Here is a 22,900-nt window from a genome sequence, read left to right as displayed (position 1 = left end):
CTGCAGATATGCAAGTTAGAGATACTAACTTTCTTTTCAAATAGGAACCCACTTGATTTTAGATTCCTGCCCGCTTACGCGGCTCACGCGCGACCAAAAGTGAGGGTTCGCAGATGATCCCCCTTTTTAATATACACACACACTTTTAAAGAGTATAAAAATTTATGAAAGAAACCAGAAATCGCAATTCGATATCTTTAAAATTAAAGGTACTAGGCCATTTCAAAATCTGGTATTAAATAATCATATTTCAATTTTTTAACTTTTTATCAAAGAAAAAGAAGAGCACGCGATATGTCATTTTTATGTATTTTTTCATCCCCTTTCTATTAAAAATATTGTCAAGGCAGTAAAGCTAATATTTTTCTTATTATCGGGAAATAAGTCGTTTTCCGAGTGATTTTTCTAAGAAAAATCAAATGTTAAGAGTTTGAGATGTTCGCAAGCATACACAAAATGGCTAAAAATTAATTTTACATCTGTTACGAACAATAAGGTTTAATAATTATTTGGTAATTTTGGGAGAGTTGCGTTTAATTACCAAAGAAGTTGGAAGTGATCAATATCTTTCATGTGAAGGGTCAAACTTATTCCTTAATTTATCTAGCCTTGCTAGATCTTGACTTCGCCACCATAAGTGCTGCTACAAGCAAAGCGTGGGAGTCCAGAGTTTTGGCTCGCCTATCCGTTGATTGTACCCAGTTTGAACAGATTCTTTAACAAAAATAACGCAATTTTGACAATAAACTGAAATTTATTTTTCATGTTTTAAATTACCATAACTTTTGAAAAACCTAACCGATTTCAAAAAAATTTTTTTAGGAACTCAAATACTATAAAAATATGCAAAAAAAAAAAATGTTGTATCTCGAGATACAGGGGTTTAAAAAAAATGGTCAGTCACTGAAAAGAAACTAGACTAAAAATGATTAAATACGTGTTTTCTATTTTTTCAAAATTTCCCGCCGTTAAAAAAAAAGTGGGTGGAGCATATAACTCTGGTCACCCTGTATATATGTCTATTTTTTCAGGCTAGCTTTACGTCCAACTACCAATTAAGTATCGTGGACGGATACTTTATAATACTTAAACATTAAATAAAATCCAAGGGGTAGACCCAGTACCACAATACATATTAGCTTTGCAGGTCTCTACTCTAACCGCTCGGCTACCGTGGGTGGCGCCTTATATATATGTATTTTTTTTGTAACTTAATATTTAGCTCTTTCTGACTTGGTTACTAAACATCTGAGAGCCAGTATAATTCCTTGTTCAATCTTTGATTTATTAATCAATAAATTAATACAGGACCATCCCAGATCCTTTTAGGCCTAAGCGGTTCTTTCTGCATCTCTCGCCATACTACTTCGGTAGTATATTTTTATGTTAGCATTTTCCACTGGCATTAATTTTTAATGAGAAATGCTCTGTCAAAAAGTTTAAATATTTAAATTTATTTTTGTATGAATTTATGTTCTCCAAACAGCTGACGTCACTGCAGAAGAATTATTCAATATGTTCTTTGGAGGAGGATTCCCTACTTCTGGAAATTTCTATGTTAGGCGAGGCAATCAATGGCGACGGGCAGATCAACATACCCAACAGACTCACAGAGAAGTAAGGTTTTAAATTATGTAAAAAAAAAAGCGAAGCAATGATTAATATCCAACTACCAAATCAGGTGTCATGGATAGAGGCAACTATCAGATTTAATAAACTATAACTAATTTATTACTACAAAATTTCTCGTATTAACCATTAAATAAATTCTTCATCGAAGATCTAGACTGAGAATCGAATCCATTATTAAAACGGTCCGGTAGGACAGTTGTATAAGGGTTGATCATCAAAAACTGCACGAAAAAGCGTAACGTTGAAAAACACCCAACTTTGACAATTTTTTTCTCTTTTTCTATAAAAGATAAAATTCCCAAATTTTCTTTAAATTATAGGGCAAACCCTCCTTTATAACTGTAATTTTTTTGCAACAACCCAGATCTAATAGGTTTCGAGAAAAAAGTTGCCAAAAATGAGCAAAAACGGCTTTTTCAAAAAATGTTCTTGTTCTTGTTGTTGTTGTTGTTGTTGTTGTTGTTGTTGTTGTTGTTGTTACCTTTTTTGTAAACTGCGTAGCGCCTAAACGCGTGAACCGATTTTCATGAATGAGGTGTCATTCGATTCGGAATTTTATGTAGATGTGCCTTTTGGGGGTCTCGTCGCTGTACATCGAATGGGAGAGGAGTTAGCCCCCTTTATGTAAGCCCCCTCCAAAATTATTATTACTAATTACTCTGTAAATCTTGGCCCGATTTTGATAAAATTTGGTAGGATGATAGGGTTAGGGCTCCCCTACGTAACATTAAAGCGACGATCTGCTCTTACACTTGTTAAGGGGAAGTATAGCAATCGTTGCAAATTATCGACACGTGAACCGATTTGCATGAATGAAGGGTCATTCGAATCGAAATTTTGTACAGATTTGCACTTTAAAAGTCTCGACGCCGTGCCTCATAAGGAGGGGAGTTTGCCCCACCCAAATAAGGCCCTTTCTAAAACTATTATTACCAATATTTCTATAACGCTTAGTCCGATTTTGATAAAATTCAGCTCGAATAAGTGGTTAAAGCTCCTCTACGTTGCTGATGCTCTTGCACCTACTAAGAGGAAGTACTGCAATCATTTAAATTATCAATGAGTGAACCGATTTAAATCAATGAATTGTCGTTCGATTAAAAGATCTTTGAAGATATGTAACTTTGTAAAAAAGACAAAAAGGAAAATCTATCCAAAAGGTACAAAAATCTCCTTAACAAAAACTTACAGTTTAAAATGTTAAGTATAAGGGTTGATTAAACGCCAAAAGGTACACAAATCAGCGAGTACCCAACATTTCATTAATACTTCATTAATAGTTAAGTAATTCTACTGCATTAATTTTCATTAATAAGTTATTTTTTAGAATTTATTAGATGTCACAGACCCTTATGCTGGCCACTTCATTTATAATATTTTTTTGTTATAATTATGATAAATCACATATCGTATATGTACATGCATGTTAAAGTAAAGACAAAGTTAGAGTCGGCTACTGTCTTGAATTCGTCTTACCGAAATATTCGTGAGCACAAATAACACACAGTTATAACAAGTAGATTATTCAACAACAATTATTGTTTCTCAATTGTAATTTAATTTAGTCCCCCTAATTTTACTTATAGTAAAATACTGGAATAATTAGCTGTCCTAAAAATATGCATATCTTATTTACTTTATATTACATATATACAACATTGTGGGATGAATACCTAGATTGAGAATGTAATTGAAGAAAACTATATTATTTGCGATAAAGCCAGATAATTATTACCTATTATTATAAACGTTTGACTCCTACATAAAATAACAATTACTTTATTCGAAGAATGAACTTAAACCGACGATTTTTATTTAAAAAAAAAAATAAATAAATAAAATAAACAAAATCATTGATGTAAGTTTTTTATAAAAAAAAGTTTTGAATTTTTTAGCCTCATAATTTTTTTTAAATTTTTTATAACGTTTTTCTTTTTAACCTGTAATTAATAGTTTGATTATTATAAATAACTAGATATTACAGTCAATCTACAGTGCTACTTGAACATATGTTTTGTAGACGAAAATGGCCAGCATAAGGGTCTGTGACATCTAATAAATTCTAAAAAATAACTTATTAATGAAAATTAATGCAGTAGAATTACTTAACTATTAATGAAGTATTAATGAAATGTTGGGTACTCGCTGATTTGTGTACCTTTTGGCGTTTAATCAACCCTTATACTTAACATTTTAAACTGTAAGTTTTTGTTAAGGAGTACATATATATTTATTATAACTGAGAAGTCCCGTTTGCTAGCCTCACTGAAGAACGGCCAACAGAAGTTGCAGACTTTCTCCTGTTGGTTTGGAAATGAGGCCGTTGGAGGAGGTAGTTACCTTACCTCTTCAATTAATAGATGTCTTTTAGCTTCGCTACGAGGCTAAAATGTTTTAATGCTTTGGCGTGTGGATTTTGCATTCTTATCATTCGAAAACGTTATCTCCTCCCTCCTTTCTTTCCTCTGTCAGTAATTAATTCAGCAGTTGTAATGTCAAAAGTGCAGTAGTTGTTTGATTTGCTGAGCGAACACCGATTTTATCTGTTGTATTTTCTGATCTTTCTATTTTGTAAAAAAAAGCAATCTTGTGTGAACACTCTATTACCATAGTTTAGGTAATTAAATGTTGAAACTTACAATTTCTTCTAAAAGCTAGTACCAGTCACACTTCATTATACCAGTTCATTTTAAAAGTACCATTATCTAAAAAATTGATTTAGTAAAATTGCACTTACATTCAGCAGCCAATTTTCTTCAAAATTTGAAATTTGGGTTAGGAATATTAAATTTCTTAGTGTGTGATGATAAGTCCATACATTACACTGAAATGGCAATTAAGATAGTACAAGTCATAACAGCGCATACTGAGCACACAGTTCTCTTATTCCTTCTCTCGCTCTTTCTGCCAAACTCTGAGAGAGAGAGAGGAGGAGAGAGAGAGAGAATTAGTTTGGACCACTTTTTCGGAATCAAAGACCTCAAAACAGATTTTCCGGAGAAAATTCGATATCAACAATTTAACATAATTTATTAACAATTTTTTAATTAAGAGAGAATAAGAAAGTATCTTATTATGGGTGGTCATTTTTGAAAGTTTACTCGAAAATTTGTAGCTGGCGTCCCTCATGATATTGTTTTTTATAATCCAGTAATTTTATGTAACTGACATTCAGTCAGTTACTGAGGATGGTATCGGAAATACCATTCTTTATATTTTGCTGTCTTACCATCTGGTAATAATAAATAATATCATATTTTAATTAATTGTGGGACTTAATTTCCAAATTTAAAGATAATCAGTTACGAGTGAACGAGAGAATATGTCTCAAATAAACTTTTTTAAAAACATTTTTTTAGTTCTTTTTTAGCCACAAAGTTTGGTGTAGGAGTTCGGTAGTCCATGTAATAGGAAAATTTTTTAGAAAATTTTATCAAACTGTTTTTCTGTTATATCAAGTCGAATTTTTAAAATTTAGATGATTTGTCTGAAAGAGGATAAATTTTGCTTGTTGATTTCCCCAACCTGGCTCTGACCCTTAAACAGTAAATGATAAAAATTTATTTCTTATCAATTTCCTACTACAAAACTAGATCTGTTTGTTTACTTAGTATTACTTATCTATTTGTATTTTGTTTACATCTACACTTTAATTATTTTTGCTTAATTTTTCATCTTCCTTTTTTTTTCTCCTGAATTAAGTCTCTAATTTAACTTCTGTTTATTGTTGACTCATTAAAGAGATGGAGAAAATTCTAGAGGCAATTAATTGAAAATTAAAACTGATGATAATAATAAAAATAAAATCTGAAGAAATTAAATATTTATACTGAGTAAATCAAATATCAAAATTGATTGCTGAACCTTGAAATTAAGGTCTTGAAAAAGTAGCAGTGAATTACAAAAGTGAATATATACTTTCAAAATATTCAAATAAAACTGTTGCAGAAAGAAGTCTGAAGTGAAAATTTAATGCTCTACAGATTGGAAATAATTTCTGATAACAGTTACAGTATTTTCACATTTTTAATATAATTAATACTAATTTGATGTTAAATATTCTGAAAAACTGTTGTATGAAGATATCATGGAAAATAGAGGCACTCCAAGTTGTGCGAGTTAGAAGAGAAAAAACTCCGGGCAGTAAGGGAAAAAAGTAGCGCCAAAGGTTCCAGTCGAGCGCCCACTCCTAAATGTGACCAACTCAATCAATGCCTGAATATTACTGGCCAAAAGAATATTGCAAGTCCTGAAGAGACCAAAAACTAATGATAGTCCTAGCGCGTTCGAGTAGCAATTACTGCCTCTAGCTGAGATTCAGCAAATTGCTTTTTTAATTAATGACTTTAAAAAAAAGAAGTAATTTTTAGGACATGACACTTTTTTCAATATTTATATTTTATAGATATATATGAAGAATCTGGAAAGTTGAAGGAAAGTTTATTTTTTACTTTATTTTAAACTTGATCATTTTCTATTGAATTTTTACATGTATATGTATCAAACCCTTTGCCATAGTTGTGTTTTTAGCGGGAGTAAATAAAACATTTTTTCCTTGAATGTTGAATCCATAAGTTTATGGTTCTAATTCTATGTTTTGAGGAAATTCAATGACTATTCTCCGGAATAAGAGAGTAATACGCGTGTTGACAGAGATTCTATTCTTTGGAGTTCTCAATATTTATTTACACAAAACAATACATTTTACTAAATTGAATGTTCTCTCTTCTTTTTCCAGCCTAATAATTATAGCGTACTGATGCAAATGTTGCCAGTTCTGATATTGATCGCTCTCTCCATGATGAGTTCTCTGTTGGTTTCAGATCCCATCTACAGTCTAACGCAAAATAGGTAATTCTTATAATTAGTTTTAGAATGGACGTTCCAAATGAAGAGGTTATTGACACTTTTTTTTAAAAATAAATTATTTGCTGTGCCCCATAATGATTTATTTTGAATAATTTTCTACTTAGCTACTTGTAAGTTTTTATTATAATAGAAAATAATAAAAATAATTAATGTGACAATCAATCATAAAAATAAATTTGTATCATTACTTTGTAAATATTGATCTTCCTCAATTGAATATGGCAGTTGTCATACTACTGGGGTCTTAGTATATACAGTCAACCCTCCTATAACGCGGTACTCTCAGAACGCGGCTTCCATATAACGCGGAGCTGAAATTGCGACAGCCCTCCTATAACGCGGTACTCTTACAGCGCGGTTTCCGTTCAATAACGTCCCATCAGTTCTTTCCGTGCACCCAATGAAAGATTTTAACTGGATATGTTTATATAAACATTCAAGCTTATCTCTTAGCCATTTACGACATCGGTTTCAGTCGTCTCAGAGCTCTTTCACAATACGTTTCGTTGGTGACCAATTGTTTGTAAAATTTTGTTGCTGGCACTGTTCTAGCGTCAGCGAAGAAGCGCAAAATCGCTCCGTGGCACTCAAACGGTTTATTTGTGGTTTATAATTGGACAACATTACACAATACTTTAAGTTGTAACACTACTAATGGTAGTGTTGACCAGCAAGGAACCAGATAACCATCACAATAAAAGGTTAGCAATAACTAGGCCTTTAGGGTGAACAATTACGTTGACCAAAACAAAAAAGAAAAAATATACAAGCCTACTAACATAAAAGAAGTATCCTTCACTTAATTGTCTTATATAAAGTAACTAAAAATACAGCTTAAATAGCATACAAAATAATATCTAATTGTCCCAACATTCGGGTTAAAAATTAATTTAGGGGTAGTTAGTCAATTAGATACGTGCGCTCTGTCTAATTTTTTCCTGACTGCTGACCAGGCTGACCAATCTTGATTTAAAAGATGTGAAAAAAGGGCTAAATTTGGCTAAAGAATTAGAACTTCATTTCATTCAAACCGATCATTCAACGGTGCGCAGCGCAAAGTTTAAAAGAGAGTTAAGAAATTGCTTAGCTCCCTATATAGAGCGGTTTTAGTGGAGTTAGAAAAAAAAGCTACAATCGAAAACCAATGTGAAGATGAACGAAGTGAGGAAGACATTTTAGACGTTAAAAGAAGACGAGTTAGGCGACTCATATTTGACAGCGAGGATGAGTGTAGATAATTTTACAAAAGTCTTTCTTTTTTTTTGTTGAAAAACAGTTTTTTAGGTTAGTTTTTGTTTCATTTTTTTTATCATTTCCTTATATGAACTCTTCAATTCAATAAAAATAATTTATAATTTATCTTGTCTTTTGTATTTTTGGTCTCCATATAACGCGGTACGAATGATGTGATTTGTACTAATTCTGAGTTTCTTATAGCGCGGTTTCCATACAACGCGGTAGATGGTTTCCATACAACGCGCTACGAATTAGCCTGGTTTGTACAGTTAAATCCGAGTTTCTTATAGCGCGGTTTCCATATAACGCGGTACGCACTCACCGCGTTATAGGAGGGTTGACTATAATTTATATATTTACCTACCTTCCGCACAGTTGTGTTTTTTTTTTAACTCCCTTCAGACATACAAACACACAAGTTGTCTATTATGCCCTAAGAAAAATACTTTTTTTTTTGCATGTTTTTCTAACAAAATGACTAAAAATTTCACACCTAAATGGTAGATGATATTGTTCTTTTGTCATTACTTCCACAAATTAAATTACTTGTTTTAGAACAATAATGCTTTTTTTTTAGTAGGTATTAGAAAATAATTTTTTAGGCCTGCTGAGATCCTAAAAAGAAACTCATTCACGAACCGTGTAATATATGTAGAGTCTAAGCTTCTTTTGAGGTGCTCACCTGCGTAGTAGTTATTGTTCTAATTGGTTTTAAATTTATTTTAATTTTATTTGATTATTACTGACTTCATCACAGTCTAGATTTGTAGGTGTGTAACAGCGCTAAGTACGCTGTTTTCATATGCAGCAATCCCTCGACATTCGTGATTTTGAGGTCGCGAGTATCAGTTATTCGTGAATTGATAAATATGTCTGTTTTCTACATTCGCGTTTCGAATATTCGCGAATTTACAGTAAAGTAAATCCCAAAATTTATGGTACAAAAAACTTGTAATGCTTTGTACATTTATTATTTTTCTTAATCTGTTTTTGACTGACCTGTTGATACCTGCTAGTTTGGATCATTTTATCACAAAAACACAAACAATTTTTTTTTAATGTAAACAGCTTTTTTTAAATACATACACGTACTATCAAAAAATATGGACGTAGTAGATACGTAGTTACCTAAAACCGTATGTAAAATTACATTTTATTATTATTTTTTTAAATATGTAATTTTGATTATTATTTATTTATTAAATAATTAATCATTTATTTAACATAATTTTGTTCACGTGTAAATATACAGCTATAAAAATTACTATTTAAAAATAGTTCAACTATTCTTTTTTTTTGTACTCAAGAACATAACCCACCCCCTCTTTATCATTAAATATATGTAGTTCCCAAAATTCGCGAATTGAAAACAATCCTCGCGAATGTCGAGGAATTACTGTACTAAAGCCAGTATGTTAGTCAGTAGTCTCATCAAATAACACAATCTGCTTGGCTTTAAGTACCGTTCCCCAAACTGAGCATTGTGATTTGTGATTATGTGACAGTGCAGACCCAGTGTCTCTCCAGAGACATTCTATCTTTTGAAGCATTAAAAAGTGTAGTTTAATGATACAGCTTTTCCCTAGTGTCATTTTTCCACGTTAGAAAATGGCAGAAATAATCTTCTCCTATCATGTGATTCAAATAAAAATTTAGATTCACCGTGTGTAAAGTTTAAAGTTTAAAAAGTTTTTAAAGTTTACCTTTAAATTCTAAGGGGGTCAGCTTGAAAGACTACCGTGTGATTGCGTCTCTAGAGGGTCTATTGTATAATGCAAATTTTAATTTTAAAATTGAAATAATAATTAAAAATAATTTTTAAATATCCGTTGAAAATGTGATTAGATCGTACATATTCGTATTGGCTGTGCATTAAAATAATTGTTTAGATTTATGGAATCGTAATAATTATTCGTTGATTTAAATTATTTGCTACAGTTATGCAATTTTTTAAATGAGGTAAATTTTATATATATATATATATATATATATATATATATATATGAGGTCTGTAAATTAAGTAATGAGACTGATTTTTTTAAATTTTTTTATTCAAAAAGAATTACAATTCTATATTGTCACCTTCAAAATAACTTCCTTCTGAAGCCACACAGCGCTGGAGACGTTTCTTCCACTCCTCATAGCAATGCTCGAACTCCGATACTGGAATAGCCAGGTCGGTTACAGCCGTTTGAATGTTTTCGACTGTCCCAAAATGGGTTCCCTTGAGGTGATTTTTCAACTTCGGGAAGAGAAAACAGGCACAACGACTCAAGTCAGGCGAATAAGGAGGCTGAGGAGCCACAGGAATGTTTTTACTGGCCAAAAACTCGTTTATAAACGCTGTGGAATTGAAATTGCTGTGTGGCAAGGAGCGTTATCGTGATGCAACACCCACTTGTTCTTGATGTTTGGTCTCACACGAATGACCCTTTTTCGAAGTTTTTCAAGAACCTCTCGGTAAAAGTGTTGATTGACCGTTTGAGCTTGAGGTAGAAACTCTTTGTGGACGATTCCGTGAATATCGATAAAACAATTCAGCATGCACTTGATCTTCGACTTCGCCAAACTTGCTTTTTTGGGCCTTGGAGAGGTTGAAGTGTGCCACTCCATGCTCTGGCGCTTGGTTTCTGGATCGTACTCAAACACCCAAGACTCGTCACCAGTAATGACACGTTTCAGATAATGGGGGAGGAGGGAACTCATATATATATATATATATATAAAGCCATTTTCTTTGTGCTGTGCCGGCCTGCAATTATTGTTGATTTTATTATGAATTAAGAATTTTGCAAAATTTGTCCTCAAAATTGAATTGTGTTCTAACTCATGTGCCAATTTGTATAAGATGTCTTTCTCGATCCCTTCCTTAAATTATAGTACACATACCATATAATATATACACTATGTATATGTAGTAATAATTCATTTCCCCCTAATCTGTGTAAACAAATTGCAGGGATTTTTGGTATTTTCAGTAAATTTCCTGTATTACGTCACACATTGGTGCTGAAAATTCCATACTATGTTAAAGAAAATTTCCATACCACCTATCAAGGAAGTATTCGACGATTGGATGCATCCGTAGAGGAGGAGTACGTTGCAAATCTGCGTAATTCTTGTTATCGTGAAAAGACGTACAGTAAGTTATATCTTTTTATCTAATCTAGACAAAGTTATCTATTATATTTGTCAGTTTTCTGTTTTGGAGATTTTGAATAGATTATCCAAAAACCGAACACTTGCAAGATTCAGCTATTATTACACTTCAGTCACTACCGAAATAGATTTCAAACGAAATTTTTGCGGAACGGAACGAATTTTCCGGATTTTATGTTATTTTTAGATCTAGTTCTAATGGGTTGCTCTTAAGTTTGAGTGCTTTAGGTTAGTGAGAAAGTAGATATTCTTTGAATCAAAAGTAGAGGCAAATTATCTCCAGTTTTGAACGTTTAATTTATACCTTAATATTACACATATTTTTCAATTCTTTTTTATTTAAATAGCGCTTAAATCTATCCGTATAAATAAAAATGTAAATGTTCGTTTATTCAAAATCTTAAATCTCCGAAAGTTCTTCAGTAGTATAAATTTGGGCATACGAGTACGTTTTTCTGCGTCGGGATCGACGACCGCGCAACGCGTCATCATGACGTCACAAGCCATACCCCTCATCCTAATTTTATGGTCCATATGAACGAGGGGTTAGGGGTGTGACGTCATATTGACGACACAATACGTCACGATGACGCAAATTAATAGAGGTATTTTCCTCCTACGTAACAAGGAACGCAAGTCCTACGGCACAAGGTATACCCCTCCCCCCCCTTTTATGCTAGAGTGAGAGAGAGAGAGAGAGAGACAGACATAATATGTAATAAAAAATGCATGCACGAGGAGCGCGCATCTGTCCTTATCCATTTTTTTTAAAACAAGGATCATACCACACAAACCGATCTTTTTGTGTACATTATTATTAATACACCTTGACCTTGTGCCTGCTAAATCAAGGACATATCCTGTGTACATCCACCTCTCTCTCATTAAAGGTGAGCACATCCTATGTACTGTTGTAAAATTTGTAAAATGATTAAATAATATTAATAATAATGTGTTATCTGGAGTAAGGTTGGGGAATAACGGCTTCACTGACAGGAAATGCGTCAATGTATTGTTCTTCATAAGACAAGAATAATGTGACTTATTACTTACCACCACATCAATTATACAAAAAAAAAAAAAGAAGCAGTTTATGTTAGTTAACAAATGAAATAATACTTAATTTAAACTTTAACTTTGAGGGGGGAAACAGCATGCACGCGTGTTCCCGTAAGATTATGGTGTTGTTGTTGTTGTCTACATCGTTAAATAATACTAACAGACTGCACACATGTACTATTAAAGAAATAGAGCCACTGTCGCCAGCATACGTAACATCGACAAGGTAACGAAAACAAGAACTGGAAGAATTAGATGTTAAAATAAGGAAAACAGATTATTTGGAAAAGAAGGCAGCAATAAAGGAACAATATAAACAACTTCTAGAGAAAGAAGAAAAGATAAACCAGTTAAGGGAAAGATTAGAAGACTATTTTTACACCCATTGGAAGAATTTACATCCGAATGCGGAGTATAAGGTGTCTGCATTTACCGTTAATAATAAAGGTAAATATACGTATGTGGGGGTATTGGCCGAAAAAGATGGAAAGGTTTATTACTTAAAAGGCTGGCATAAAAATATGTTTATTAATGTATACAACAATAAAGAAGAACTTAATAAAGAGGGATACGTTATTATTCCGTACAACGGAATGGATTTAATTAGTCTACCTACCGAAGAAACGTTTGTAACGTTTGTGACAAATGGTCTTACAACGTATCATGGCCACACCTTCTCCAAGATAGAAAAAGTAAACTTTTACACAGATGTATGGAGAAATATGGAGAATATTCCTTTTACACAAGAAGACGTGAATCATATCAAGAACATTAACATTAATAAAGAACATATTAACTTTCGCGATTGTAGCCGTTAAGAAGAAATCGCCGAAGGGACAGAATTGATAATTTCTGGTATTAAGGAAGTTGTATGCAGGAAGAATCGACGATATATATTACAGTTCGAAAATATAAATAGGTTCTACTGCTCGAATTACTGGCTGGAAAGGGAATTGGCGGATGTGGATTTAAGATACAGAATAAAAATTAAAGTAGATACCTTTAAACATACGCCCAGTAGGAATAAGGAAATAGTGGTATTTTGCGTGTAACATTAGAGAGAGAGAGAGAACATGTAAAATAATATTATAATAAAAGATGTTGTAAAACGATTATTACAATAAAGTTTTGTAGTTAAATGTAGAATAGAATAGAAAAAATATTTATTGCATGAAATCCACCTTTTCTAAACCATATTTTAATAACCTTATTGCTGGACACTCTTAATTGACTAATTACTCGTAATTTATCAATTGCGCAATTATATTTTAGATACTCCTCTGACATCCCCAAGCCACTTATATCTCTATAAATATAACTGTAACTGGAATTGACCGCTCGCTGAACATCCAAACTAAGTACATGGTTGGTCCATTTTTCCAATATGTTTGGCATTGCCCTTTTGACATAATCTAAATCATTACAATAAATTAAATCGTATTCACCTACAATAGAAAACCATTGACGCAGCTGGGTGAACCAATTTCTAGTGCAGTGTTTTTTATCTAAGCTGACAAATTTCCTTAATGCGTTGAAACAAAGTTTAGGCATTCGCTTCTTGGCTAAGATCAAAGTGTAGTATCTGTAGTTAAATGTATATGTATTAATAAATGTGCATTTACTACACTAATTTGCGTTATTTGTAATAGATCCCTACTCTCCTTATTCCTTTGGATGTGGCATTAAAAGAATTTGTTTTAGATAAATTAGTACATGTGCTTTTTGGTTAAGATGATAAATATTTATTAAAATATTGGAAGGACTTCGGGTAAACACAACAATCTTCGGAATTCAATTGGAGGAGAGGGGGTCGTTGAAACTGCTTCGTGGATGGCATAGCAATCTAAAATCTTGCGGAGTGACACACAAACAGCGCGGGTATGTTGGGTGATTCACACAAACTTGACACACTAATTGAGGGTGTTATCAAGTGTATTGGACATTAAAAAAATTATTATCGCATAAGGAAAAACAACACACTCGTTAATTATATAAACAGCTACATAATACCAAAAATATTTAGAAATAGATATCTTACAACTGTCAATCATACATAGAAAAAAAAAAAAGAGTGTACAATAATTATTATAAGTTTAATTTAATGATAACTATTACCATGGTCAGTTAGAAGGTGCAATGTGTCATCCTGCGACATACTGAAGGCTATCTCTATTGCAATAAGATCTATGACGCCGTCTTTCTCGCGCGCTTTTTTTTTTAATTTTCCTTAAGTTTGTAATTGGTTGTGTTACCTTCATGCGTCCCATATTTCTCTCCCTCTCTCTCGTGCGCAGTATATAAAATCGGTGAATCGGTGAATAGTTGTGGGGGTTTATCCAGTAGCTCTTATGTATTACTACATGCAGTACATCATTTGATTTTTTCATCATTTAAGAACCAGGTAATTAAGTTTGACATTTTTTTTATTTTTGCTTTTTAACTTTTTTTTTTTTTCAAAAACAAAAAACATTTTTTCTAGAATGAGCGATGAACTGTTAAAAAAATTGCAACATCCTTCAACAAGCCACAACCGAACTTACAAAAAGGTATCAGAATTAGAGGTTGATAGACCTTATTTGATCTCCTCTTTTGCTAGAGTGGAGAAAACCAAATTTGGTCCTGCGATTGTGGTCCAGATACGGGATATTGATGATACAACGTCTTGGATTTTTTTACCGAGGCGTTATACATCCTCTATCACAGATCAGGATATACAACATTATATGGGTATTTAAAAATACTTTTTTATTTATTTTTACTTTTTTCTTACCTATGTAGTTAAAATAATTTTTCTTTTAAGATGGTGATTTGTCCCTTATCTACAAGGGGATAAGCAAGACAAGCAAGTGTTACATGATAGCATTCGAAGCATCCAAACAACAACAGGAGGAGGAGGAACCGGCGAAGAAGAAGCAGAAGAAGAAGAAGGCGACCAAAGAATAGTTTTATTTTGTAAGTTCATTATGTCTAATCCGGCCTGTGTTAAATGTGGGAAAAGTTTCTCCAGACCGTACGATTTAAAGAGACATGTTGCGACATGTTCGCCAAAGAAATGCCCCAAATGTGGTAGTATATTCCACACTTTGCTCACCTTAAAGACACATGTTTTGACATGTTCACCCAGGAAATGTCCAAACTGTGCTAGTATATTACCCAATTTGGTGTCATTATTAAACCATGTCTCTTCAGATTGTACTGCATGTGACGATGATACAACAACAACAACCCCAGTTAGGACTAGAGGAGGGAATGTGCAAAATCAAAAGAAATATCGCCTATTATCCGTTCCTTTACAGGATGATGTGGTGATTGCCGCTTTAAATAGATCAGCTCAGAATATATGCATTAAAAATACTAATAATATAAAAGACCCTGTGCTATTTTTACAAGATAAACACGGGGTACTATTAAAGTATTTACTTAAAGCCAGAGAAGATCTATTGACCTTTAAATCATCCATCTTCCTAGAATGTGTTTATAGTCGATATAGGAATTCTGATCTTGAACAATATACGGATGCAAATTTTAAAACCTCGATAGAGATTATCGACGCTAGCACCAACCTAATTCACTACCTTCAAAGAAGTTTTGCAAAACTTTTGCGCGAACTACAGGAATTTGAAACTAGTGGATCAGGTTGGAAATTACATTCCGTAGATTCCCTTGTCCTCCGATTGACTAAATATCGCCCGTTAGGTGGAAGAGCGTACATTCCTTTACCAAAGAAAATAGCCAATAAAGAAGCAATTGTCAATATATGTAATACTGACGATTACTGCTTTAAATACGCCATTCTATCTCGTCAACTGGAGAAACCCCACCGTATAACCATGTATAGAAAACTTAATCACTATTACAATTTCGATAATATTTCCTTTCCCACACCTTTAAAGGATATACTTAGGTTTGAGAAAGATAATAATGTATCGGTAAATGTTTATTCTCTAACCGAGAAGGAGAAGCAGGTTTTTCCTCTGATGATTAGTTCGAATTTAGCGGCTGTAGAACACTTTGACCTTTTATTTCTCCGTGATTTAAATACCTCTCATTATTGCTTAATAAAAAATCTCTCACGGCTTATATCTCCCCAACTTAGTGACCATCATGGTGGTGTTGTTATGTGTAAACGATGCTTCAAATCATTCACTCGTGATTATAGAACAGTGGATGGGAAAACAGCCGAGGAACGATTAGCCGCCCATCAACTTTTCTGTAATCAACACAAACCATGTCACATTCGGATGCCCACGGAAAATGCACAATTACAGTTTACAAACTACCACCATAAACAACACATACCCATAGTTATCTATGCAGACTTTGAGTGCCTACTTTTACCCGTACATAGCGCACCCGGATGTTCATCCACATCATGGTCTAGACAAACACATAAACACCAGGTTTGCAGTGTGGGGGCTAAGGTGGTCTCTACGCTAGCCAGCTATCAAAAAGACATTTTCCTATATACGGGCGATGATGCGGTCCAGCAATTTATGGAATATTTACATTCCGTTGTTAAAGATGTGGAAGCCCTATATAAGGTGATCATTCCAATGAACGCACTATCCCACCAACAACAGGAGGATTTTGCTAATGCCACACATTGTGGCATTTGTGAACAGGCGTTCAACGGGTTAGAGAAGAGAGTTCACCACCATGATCACCTTACGGGTGACTTCATCTGCGTGGCCCATAATTGCTGCAATCTCAAAGTACAATTGCCGAATTTTATTCCAGTCTACATGCATAACCTTAGCGGATATGATGCTCATCCGATTATATTGTCTTTAGGCGTTGATCCGGGAGATGTGTGGGTAATACCAAATTCCGAAGAGAAGTATATAAGTTTTTCGAAAAAGTTTTCCGATTGCTCATCCATATGGCTTCGCTTTTTGGATACATACCGGTTTCTACCGGATACTTTGGAACATCTTATAAATAACTTGACGGAATACCCACAAATGGAGAAACAATTTCCCGACAATGACCAGAGACGGTTACTACTTAGAAAGGGCGTTTTTCCATACGCCTATATGACGGGTATGGAGAGAATGGATGAACGAGCCTTACCAGCTAAACGCTATTTCTATAATGATTTAACCGATGAGCCCATATCCGATAGTGATTACCAGCACGCACAAAAGGTTTGGTCTTCATTCCACATGAACACACTTCGGGAGTACACAGAATTGTATCTGACAACTGACATAATTCTCTTAAGCGACATATTTGAACAATTTCGACAGGTTTGTGAGTCTATCTACTACATTGATCCTAGTTGGTATTTTACAACACCTGGCCTGGCATTTGATGCATGTTTAAAGTGTACAAAAGTTAAATTGGATCTTCTAACGGATTATGACAAACTGCTCATGATCGAATCGGGGATTAGAGGCGGCATCACTTCCTGTGTTACAAGATATGCTAAAGCCAATAATCCCTACATATCTAGCTATGATCCTACACAACCAACAAACTATATTCTTTACATAGATGTTAACAATCTCTACGGGTTTTCAATGTTACAGTACCTCCCGATTGGTGGGTTTGACTGGGTCGAAGTAGGACAAACCATCGACATAACCACCATTCCGGATGATGGCAACATTGGGTATATTCTAGAGGTTTACCAGGTCATGTTAAAACACTATACTCCTAAATCATTAACCCTCCTCTATTCCGACACAGACTCATATCTTTATAAAATTGAAACCGCCGATGTCTATGAGGACCTAATAGTATTAAAAGCACACTTTGACACTTCCAACTACCCGCCTACACACAAATGTTTCTCAAATCACAATAAGAAGGTGTTGGGCAAATTTTCCGATGAGACTGGTGGTGATCCTATTGAAGAGGTGGTTACATTAAGGCCGAAAATGTATAGCCTTAGAATATTTAAACGAGGAATTATAAAGAAGGTGAAAGGTATCAAACGGAGTGCCGTTAATAAGATCACATTTTCTGACTATTTAAATATCTTACATAATAGAGATTGTGTTCTATATTCCTCGTTTAAAACTATACTGTCTAAAAAACATCAACTATTCACCTTTGATTGCAATAAAATGAGTTTATCCTCGCTTGATGATAAACTTTTATTTTAGGCGATGGCATAAACACGCTTCCGTTTGGTCACTATCGGCTAGACACATAACAACAACAACATGCACACTTTAGCCAATCTATGTTTACGCTTTACATGTGATGATGAGAGGTATTTCCAACCAATTTCACTGTTAGATATAAGTATGATTGAAATATGTAAGTCTATAAATAGAAGAAGTGATATTTCCCTATTGGAAATACCCAAAACTATTAAATGTAAATTAATCGATGAATACTCCTATTATTGTATAGATACTTATAAACAATGTTTTATCGATTTGTATTTTTTTGAAAATATCGAATTCAATGCTGGTAAACGCATGTCTGTGTCAGATTATATTGCTATATCGTATTGTTTTCCAGATAATACTTCTTTATGTTTACAACATTTTAAATCGATTAGAATAACTATTAAAATGTATTATTATAAAAAACTTAACATTCTTTCCCATAATATTACTAATAAAGACATATTATTGACCGATAGCAATTCCAATTATAATTTTTGTGTTCAATGTTGTAACTTGCTCACACCGCCTCCTACCGGCATTTTCTGGCATTCTTACTGCACCACCATGTGCACAAACAATGGTAATCTTCTTCTATCCAGTATTATTTGTGACAAACTATTTTGGTGCTTTAATTGCATTACAACCCCACTATTTAGTGTGGACCATCGCCCCCACCCATAGTTAGCCCACCTACACCACAAGTGTGTTCAGTTGTATTACGATCGTTATTTAAAAAGGTAACAAAATGGAAGAATGGAAGCTTGTCATGTCACACCCTTTCTATCACCAATTTCAACAGGATTTCTCCAGCTTAACAAATAGTAAGGAGAATGCCCTTGATTTTATGCTATTATACGTTAAACTACAGGAATTAGAAACATTATCTCAGACATTTGTGCAAAAAAGCGATTATAAAGACTTTCACTATTTGAATTGTGTTTGGTCCACTCCGAAATGTGTAGAGGGCCCTGATACGTGCAAATGCTGTCATATCTCTAGTTTATGTTTTAATATTATTAGCAAATTAGATAAACTTTACCATTGTAATTACATCGAAGTGTTTTTGTCTAAAAAGGTAAATAATTTTAGTTTTACATAAATAGCGTTGTATATATTGACTTGTAAACCAGATGAAATAAAACATGTATATATTTAAAACATTTTTGTTTTTATTATAATCACCCATTTTTCATGCCATATAAAAAGATGCGTTCGCTTTTTATTGAGGTGTTACAATGATGATGATGATGATGATGATGTACAAATAAACTGGATAAGATGAGCTAAATAATAATAGTTCTATAAGATTAAAAACAAAAAGGTACAAATTTTGTTTTTTATTACTTAATCATAACCCCATTATACTAATATTCTTAAATATGTGCTAATAGATGTACACAGAATATGTCCTTGATTTAGCAGGCACAAGGTCAAGGTGTATTAATAATAATGTACACAAAAAGATCGGTTTGTGTGGTATGATCCTTGTTTAAAAAAAAATGGATAAGGACAGATGCGCGCTCCTCGTGCATGCATTTTTTATTACATATTATGTCTGTCTCTCTCTCTCTCTAGCACTCATAAAAGGGGGGGGGAGGGGTATACCTTGTGACGTAGGACTTGCGTTCCTTGTTACGTAGGAGGAAAATACCTCTATTAATTTGCGTCATCGTGACGTATTGTGTCGTCAATATGACGTCACACCCCTAACCCCTCGTTCATATGGACCATAAAATTAGGATGAGGGGTATGGCTTGTGACGTCATGATGACGCGATGCGCGGTCGTCGATCCCAACGCAGAAAAACGTACTCGTATGCCCAAATTCATACTACTTTCTTCACCGATTACTTTGAAATTTTGACACGAACTTTGCATTCGAATAGGGGCGTGGTAATAGTGGTAATCCATGGTTTTGTGATTATGAAACTTGCTCAGTCTGTTGTTTATAATTTAGTCCTTCTGGTTTTTGTTTTTGTTACAATAAAAATAAATTATTAACTTTTTATTTTTCAGGAGAATCATTATTGTGGAGAGCACGTAATTTTGGCGACAGCACTTTGATGGCTAAGGCCCAAGGAATTAAAACACCATCGTGTGATGCATTACAAGAAATAAATTCTCGAGGACTTTAAATTTAAAACCATATTTCTTACTTTTATTTTTTTTTTGTCATATTTTACTACTTCTTGGTTTCTATTTTATTTATTATCAATTTTCCCCTCAAACTTTTTTTATTTTCTTTCAAACTCTCCACTTACAAAAATAAAAATAATTCTTTAAAACAGAAATATATAATATATATGAATAAAATTTTTGGAATATTCAATTTAAAGCTATAATTTAAACAATTTGTTTGATCTCGCTACTTTCTACTTTGCGAGTAATAAACCTTTTTTGTTTACTCTAACCTCTGGATTAATTCCTTCCCTCAAAAAATGCGCATGATATCAATTTAATTTAATTCTGTTTCGAGAAACTTGTAACTTTCCGTAAGTACAGGATGAAGGTTCTACCGTTCGTATTTGGCCTTAACGATTGCAATTTAATCAAACACTCTAGGTCTAATTGTTAATTGCCGGAGTAATTTTTTATAGGAACATTTGGAAAAGTGCCATTGGCCATCACAAGGAAGGGCGAGCGCCAGTGCTAATCAACTACGACTTCAGCTCAAAATCTGCAAAGAGGGCAGGTATTCCTGAACCTTCGACACTGAATAACAGAAGATTGTCCAGATCACACATAGACCTCCTATATTTGTAAGAAAGCGAACATATTTATTTACTTTTTTTCTTAAATAATTGGTGCAACCATAGCTCACTCAATTGACTTATTCAGCTTATTACCGACTTACACTAATTGTCATTATAAAAAATATGATGCACTTTTTTTTTTATAAAGAAAAATTGCTTTTTTGCGTCTTAATTTCTACTCTTTTATTCTAATTCATTTTGGTGCTTCTTCCTCTTCAGAAAATTCCTTGATTGATTCCTTTAAAATTTGAGACAAAAATAAAAATATCTAAATGATGGATGAAAGCGACCCGCCTAATTTACAACGCTGTCCACCAATAGAATCACTAATTTAACAATCATTAAATTGTGCAAAATAAAACTTTTCTTTTATCAGAGTTTGATTATTCAGAATATGGCATTTAATTAAATTTTCGTTTGAGCGAAAACAAATTTTTATTGTTTCTACGTGATTAAGGAAATTGCATGGTGTTCTATTTGTTCTATGATAGAAACAAATATAAATTTTGATTAGGGTAATGAACGATATTAACATGTAAGTTATGAAGTGATCAGTTTTTCATTAGAAATGAATTGTAAAAGAATATTTTTAAATACTTTAAATGAACATCATCTACCTTTTAATCTTTTAAACCAGGGTTATGTGTATATTTTTAAACCTTTGCAATTGTTTATTTATTAAAATGCCCAAGAAAACTATTAGCGCTCAAACGAAATTTAACGCAGAGATTTTGAGTTTTGTAAGAATTAGTTTCGCTCCTTAGATAATCCTTTTTCGATTGTTATTATAACCATCAAGGCTGTGGTGTTTTAAAAAAATATTTTGTGTATTTTTTTTTGTTTAAATAGTCGTTTCTCTTTTAATAAATTTTATTATATTTTCTACTTTCTAAATGCTTAAGTCTGCTACTTATTACTTCTGCTATTGTTTAGAAATAATAATATAATACTATTACTAATAATGATAAGGAAAGAGATTAGCTCAGTGGTTAGCGTACTGGATTCCGACGCGGAGACAACCCCTTTTAGGGTAACAATCCACAGCTGTTGATTTTCTCTTCCTAGGAACTTCTTACAGCTTATTGCCCGGTGTGGAATACTGCCCAGAGCCGGCAGTACACTGAAAAAAAGCTCCTAAGACCTTTGATGTTGTTCCGCCTTAAATTTAAAAATAATAAAAATAAAAAATAACAAAGTGGCCGTTTAAAGCATTTAAGATTGCTAGAGGAAAAAAAATTGTATATAATATTATGTTGTTGAACTTTTGTTGAGGTTTATAGCATATTATGGTTGTATTTTTTTTCTAAATTGTGTACTTCTTAGGTTATTTTTTTTAAAGTAAAACAAAAGCAGAAAGCCAAATATTGCTTAAAATAAAATCTTTGTAGATTCTTTTCTGTTCATTTGTTATTTAGTTTTATTATAAGTTTATTTTGTTAACTGTTAAAATAAATAAATGATTTTTTCCTTTCATCGCCATCTTATTTTGTGAGTTTCATTTCTTCTTTGCTTATTTATAAATTTCCTTACATGTGATACAGACAGCAAATATTTCACGTTCTTATCCCTTAGTTGGAGGAAGAATAGCGAATGTAGAAGTATAAATTTCGCAAAGGCAAAATATATTCTGCTATCCCATAAAAAAGAAAAATATTTGTGGAAAATGGTCTGAGGTATTGATTAGTATACTAATTTAGTTGACTGATGCTTTAGACTTTAAGTTCTTAGTTGAAATCCGCCTAACGGAAGAATCACTTTACTTGGAGCTGTTTTCCATTTAGTCGAGATTTTCTGGAAATTAACTTGAATTTCTGGAGAGTTTTCGTTTTAAAATAGTAAATTGTTTTAGGCATTTTCAGAAGTGTCCTATATATATAATTTTTTTTTTTTTTTTGCTTTAGAACTACGGTTTACATAAAATAAATAAAAATCTTTTAGGATCATCAACTGATCAACAATTTATTTATTTATTTTTAACATTACTTGCTAATTTTTTGTTGTTTAAAAATTGTTATATACATTATTTTATTTGCTTAACTTAAATTAAGAATACTTTTAAATTAAATATAAATTA

The 22,900-nt window shown here is 32.9% G+C and overlaps 2 protein-coding genes across 6 annotated transcripts in view; both read left to right on the top strand.

The window, feature by feature from the left end:
- LOC141455036 (dnaJ homolog subfamily B member 12) overlaps nt 1-22,310 on the top strand; it is a 42,516-nt gene extending 20,206 nt beyond the window's left edge. For 3 of the 4 annotated variants that reach the window (XM_074129861.1, XM_074129860.1, XM_074129858.1), the window contains exons 7-10: nt 1,487-1,617; nt 6,371-6,483; nt 10,716-10,879; nt 20,090-22,310. In XM_074129861.1, the coding sequence (XP_073985962.1) occupies nt 1,487-1,617; nt 6,371-6,483; nt 10,716-10,879; nt 20,090-20,208 (527 nt within the window). In that variant the 3' untranslated portion in view covers nt 20,209-22,310. The remainder of the gene's footprint in view (nt 1-1,486; nt 1,618-6,370; nt 6,484-10,715; nt 10,880-20,089) is intronic. The other variant, XR_012459110.1, reaches the window with a different exon arrangement.
- Nucleotides 10,886-19,134, top strand: LOC141455031 (uncharacterized). Of its 2 annotated transcripts, XM_074129845.1 has the most exons (3): nt 10,886-14,356; nt 14,435-14,682; nt 14,756-19,134. In XM_074129845.1, the coding sequence occupies exon 3, from the start codon at nt 14,919-14,921 to the stop codon at nt 18,060-18,062; it is 3,144 nt and encodes a 1,047-aa protein (XP_073985946.1). In that variant the 5' UTR covers nt 10,886-14,356; nt 14,435-14,682; nt 14,756-14,918; the 3' UTR covers nt 18,063-19,134. The 2 variants fall into 2 exon arrangements, with proteins under 2 accessions (XP_073985946.1, XP_073985945.1); XM_074129844.1 differs by having other exon boundaries at nt 10,886-14,682.
- Nucleotides 22,311-22,900: the final 590 nt, after the last annotated feature.

This window comes from Rhodnius prolixus, unplaced genomic scaffold (genome assembly GCF_049639745.1).
Source record: "Rhodnius prolixus isolate KJV_2025 unplaced genomic scaffold, Rpr scaffold_15, whole genome shotgun sequence".
NCBI classification, from domain to species: domain Eukaryota; kingdom Metazoa; phylum Arthropoda; class Insecta; order Hemiptera; family Reduviidae; genus Rhodnius; species Rhodnius prolixus.
The sequence above is the reverse complement of the archived record's forward strand: the minus strand, read 5'-3'. Positions and strand labels throughout refer to the sequence as shown.

Bases quoted from the DNA above. Each gene is read 5' to 3' on its own strand.
- LOC141455031 (XM_074129845.1), top strand. From the start codon at position 14,919: ATGTCTAATCCGGCCTGTGTTAAATGTGGGAAAAGTTTCTCCAGACCG.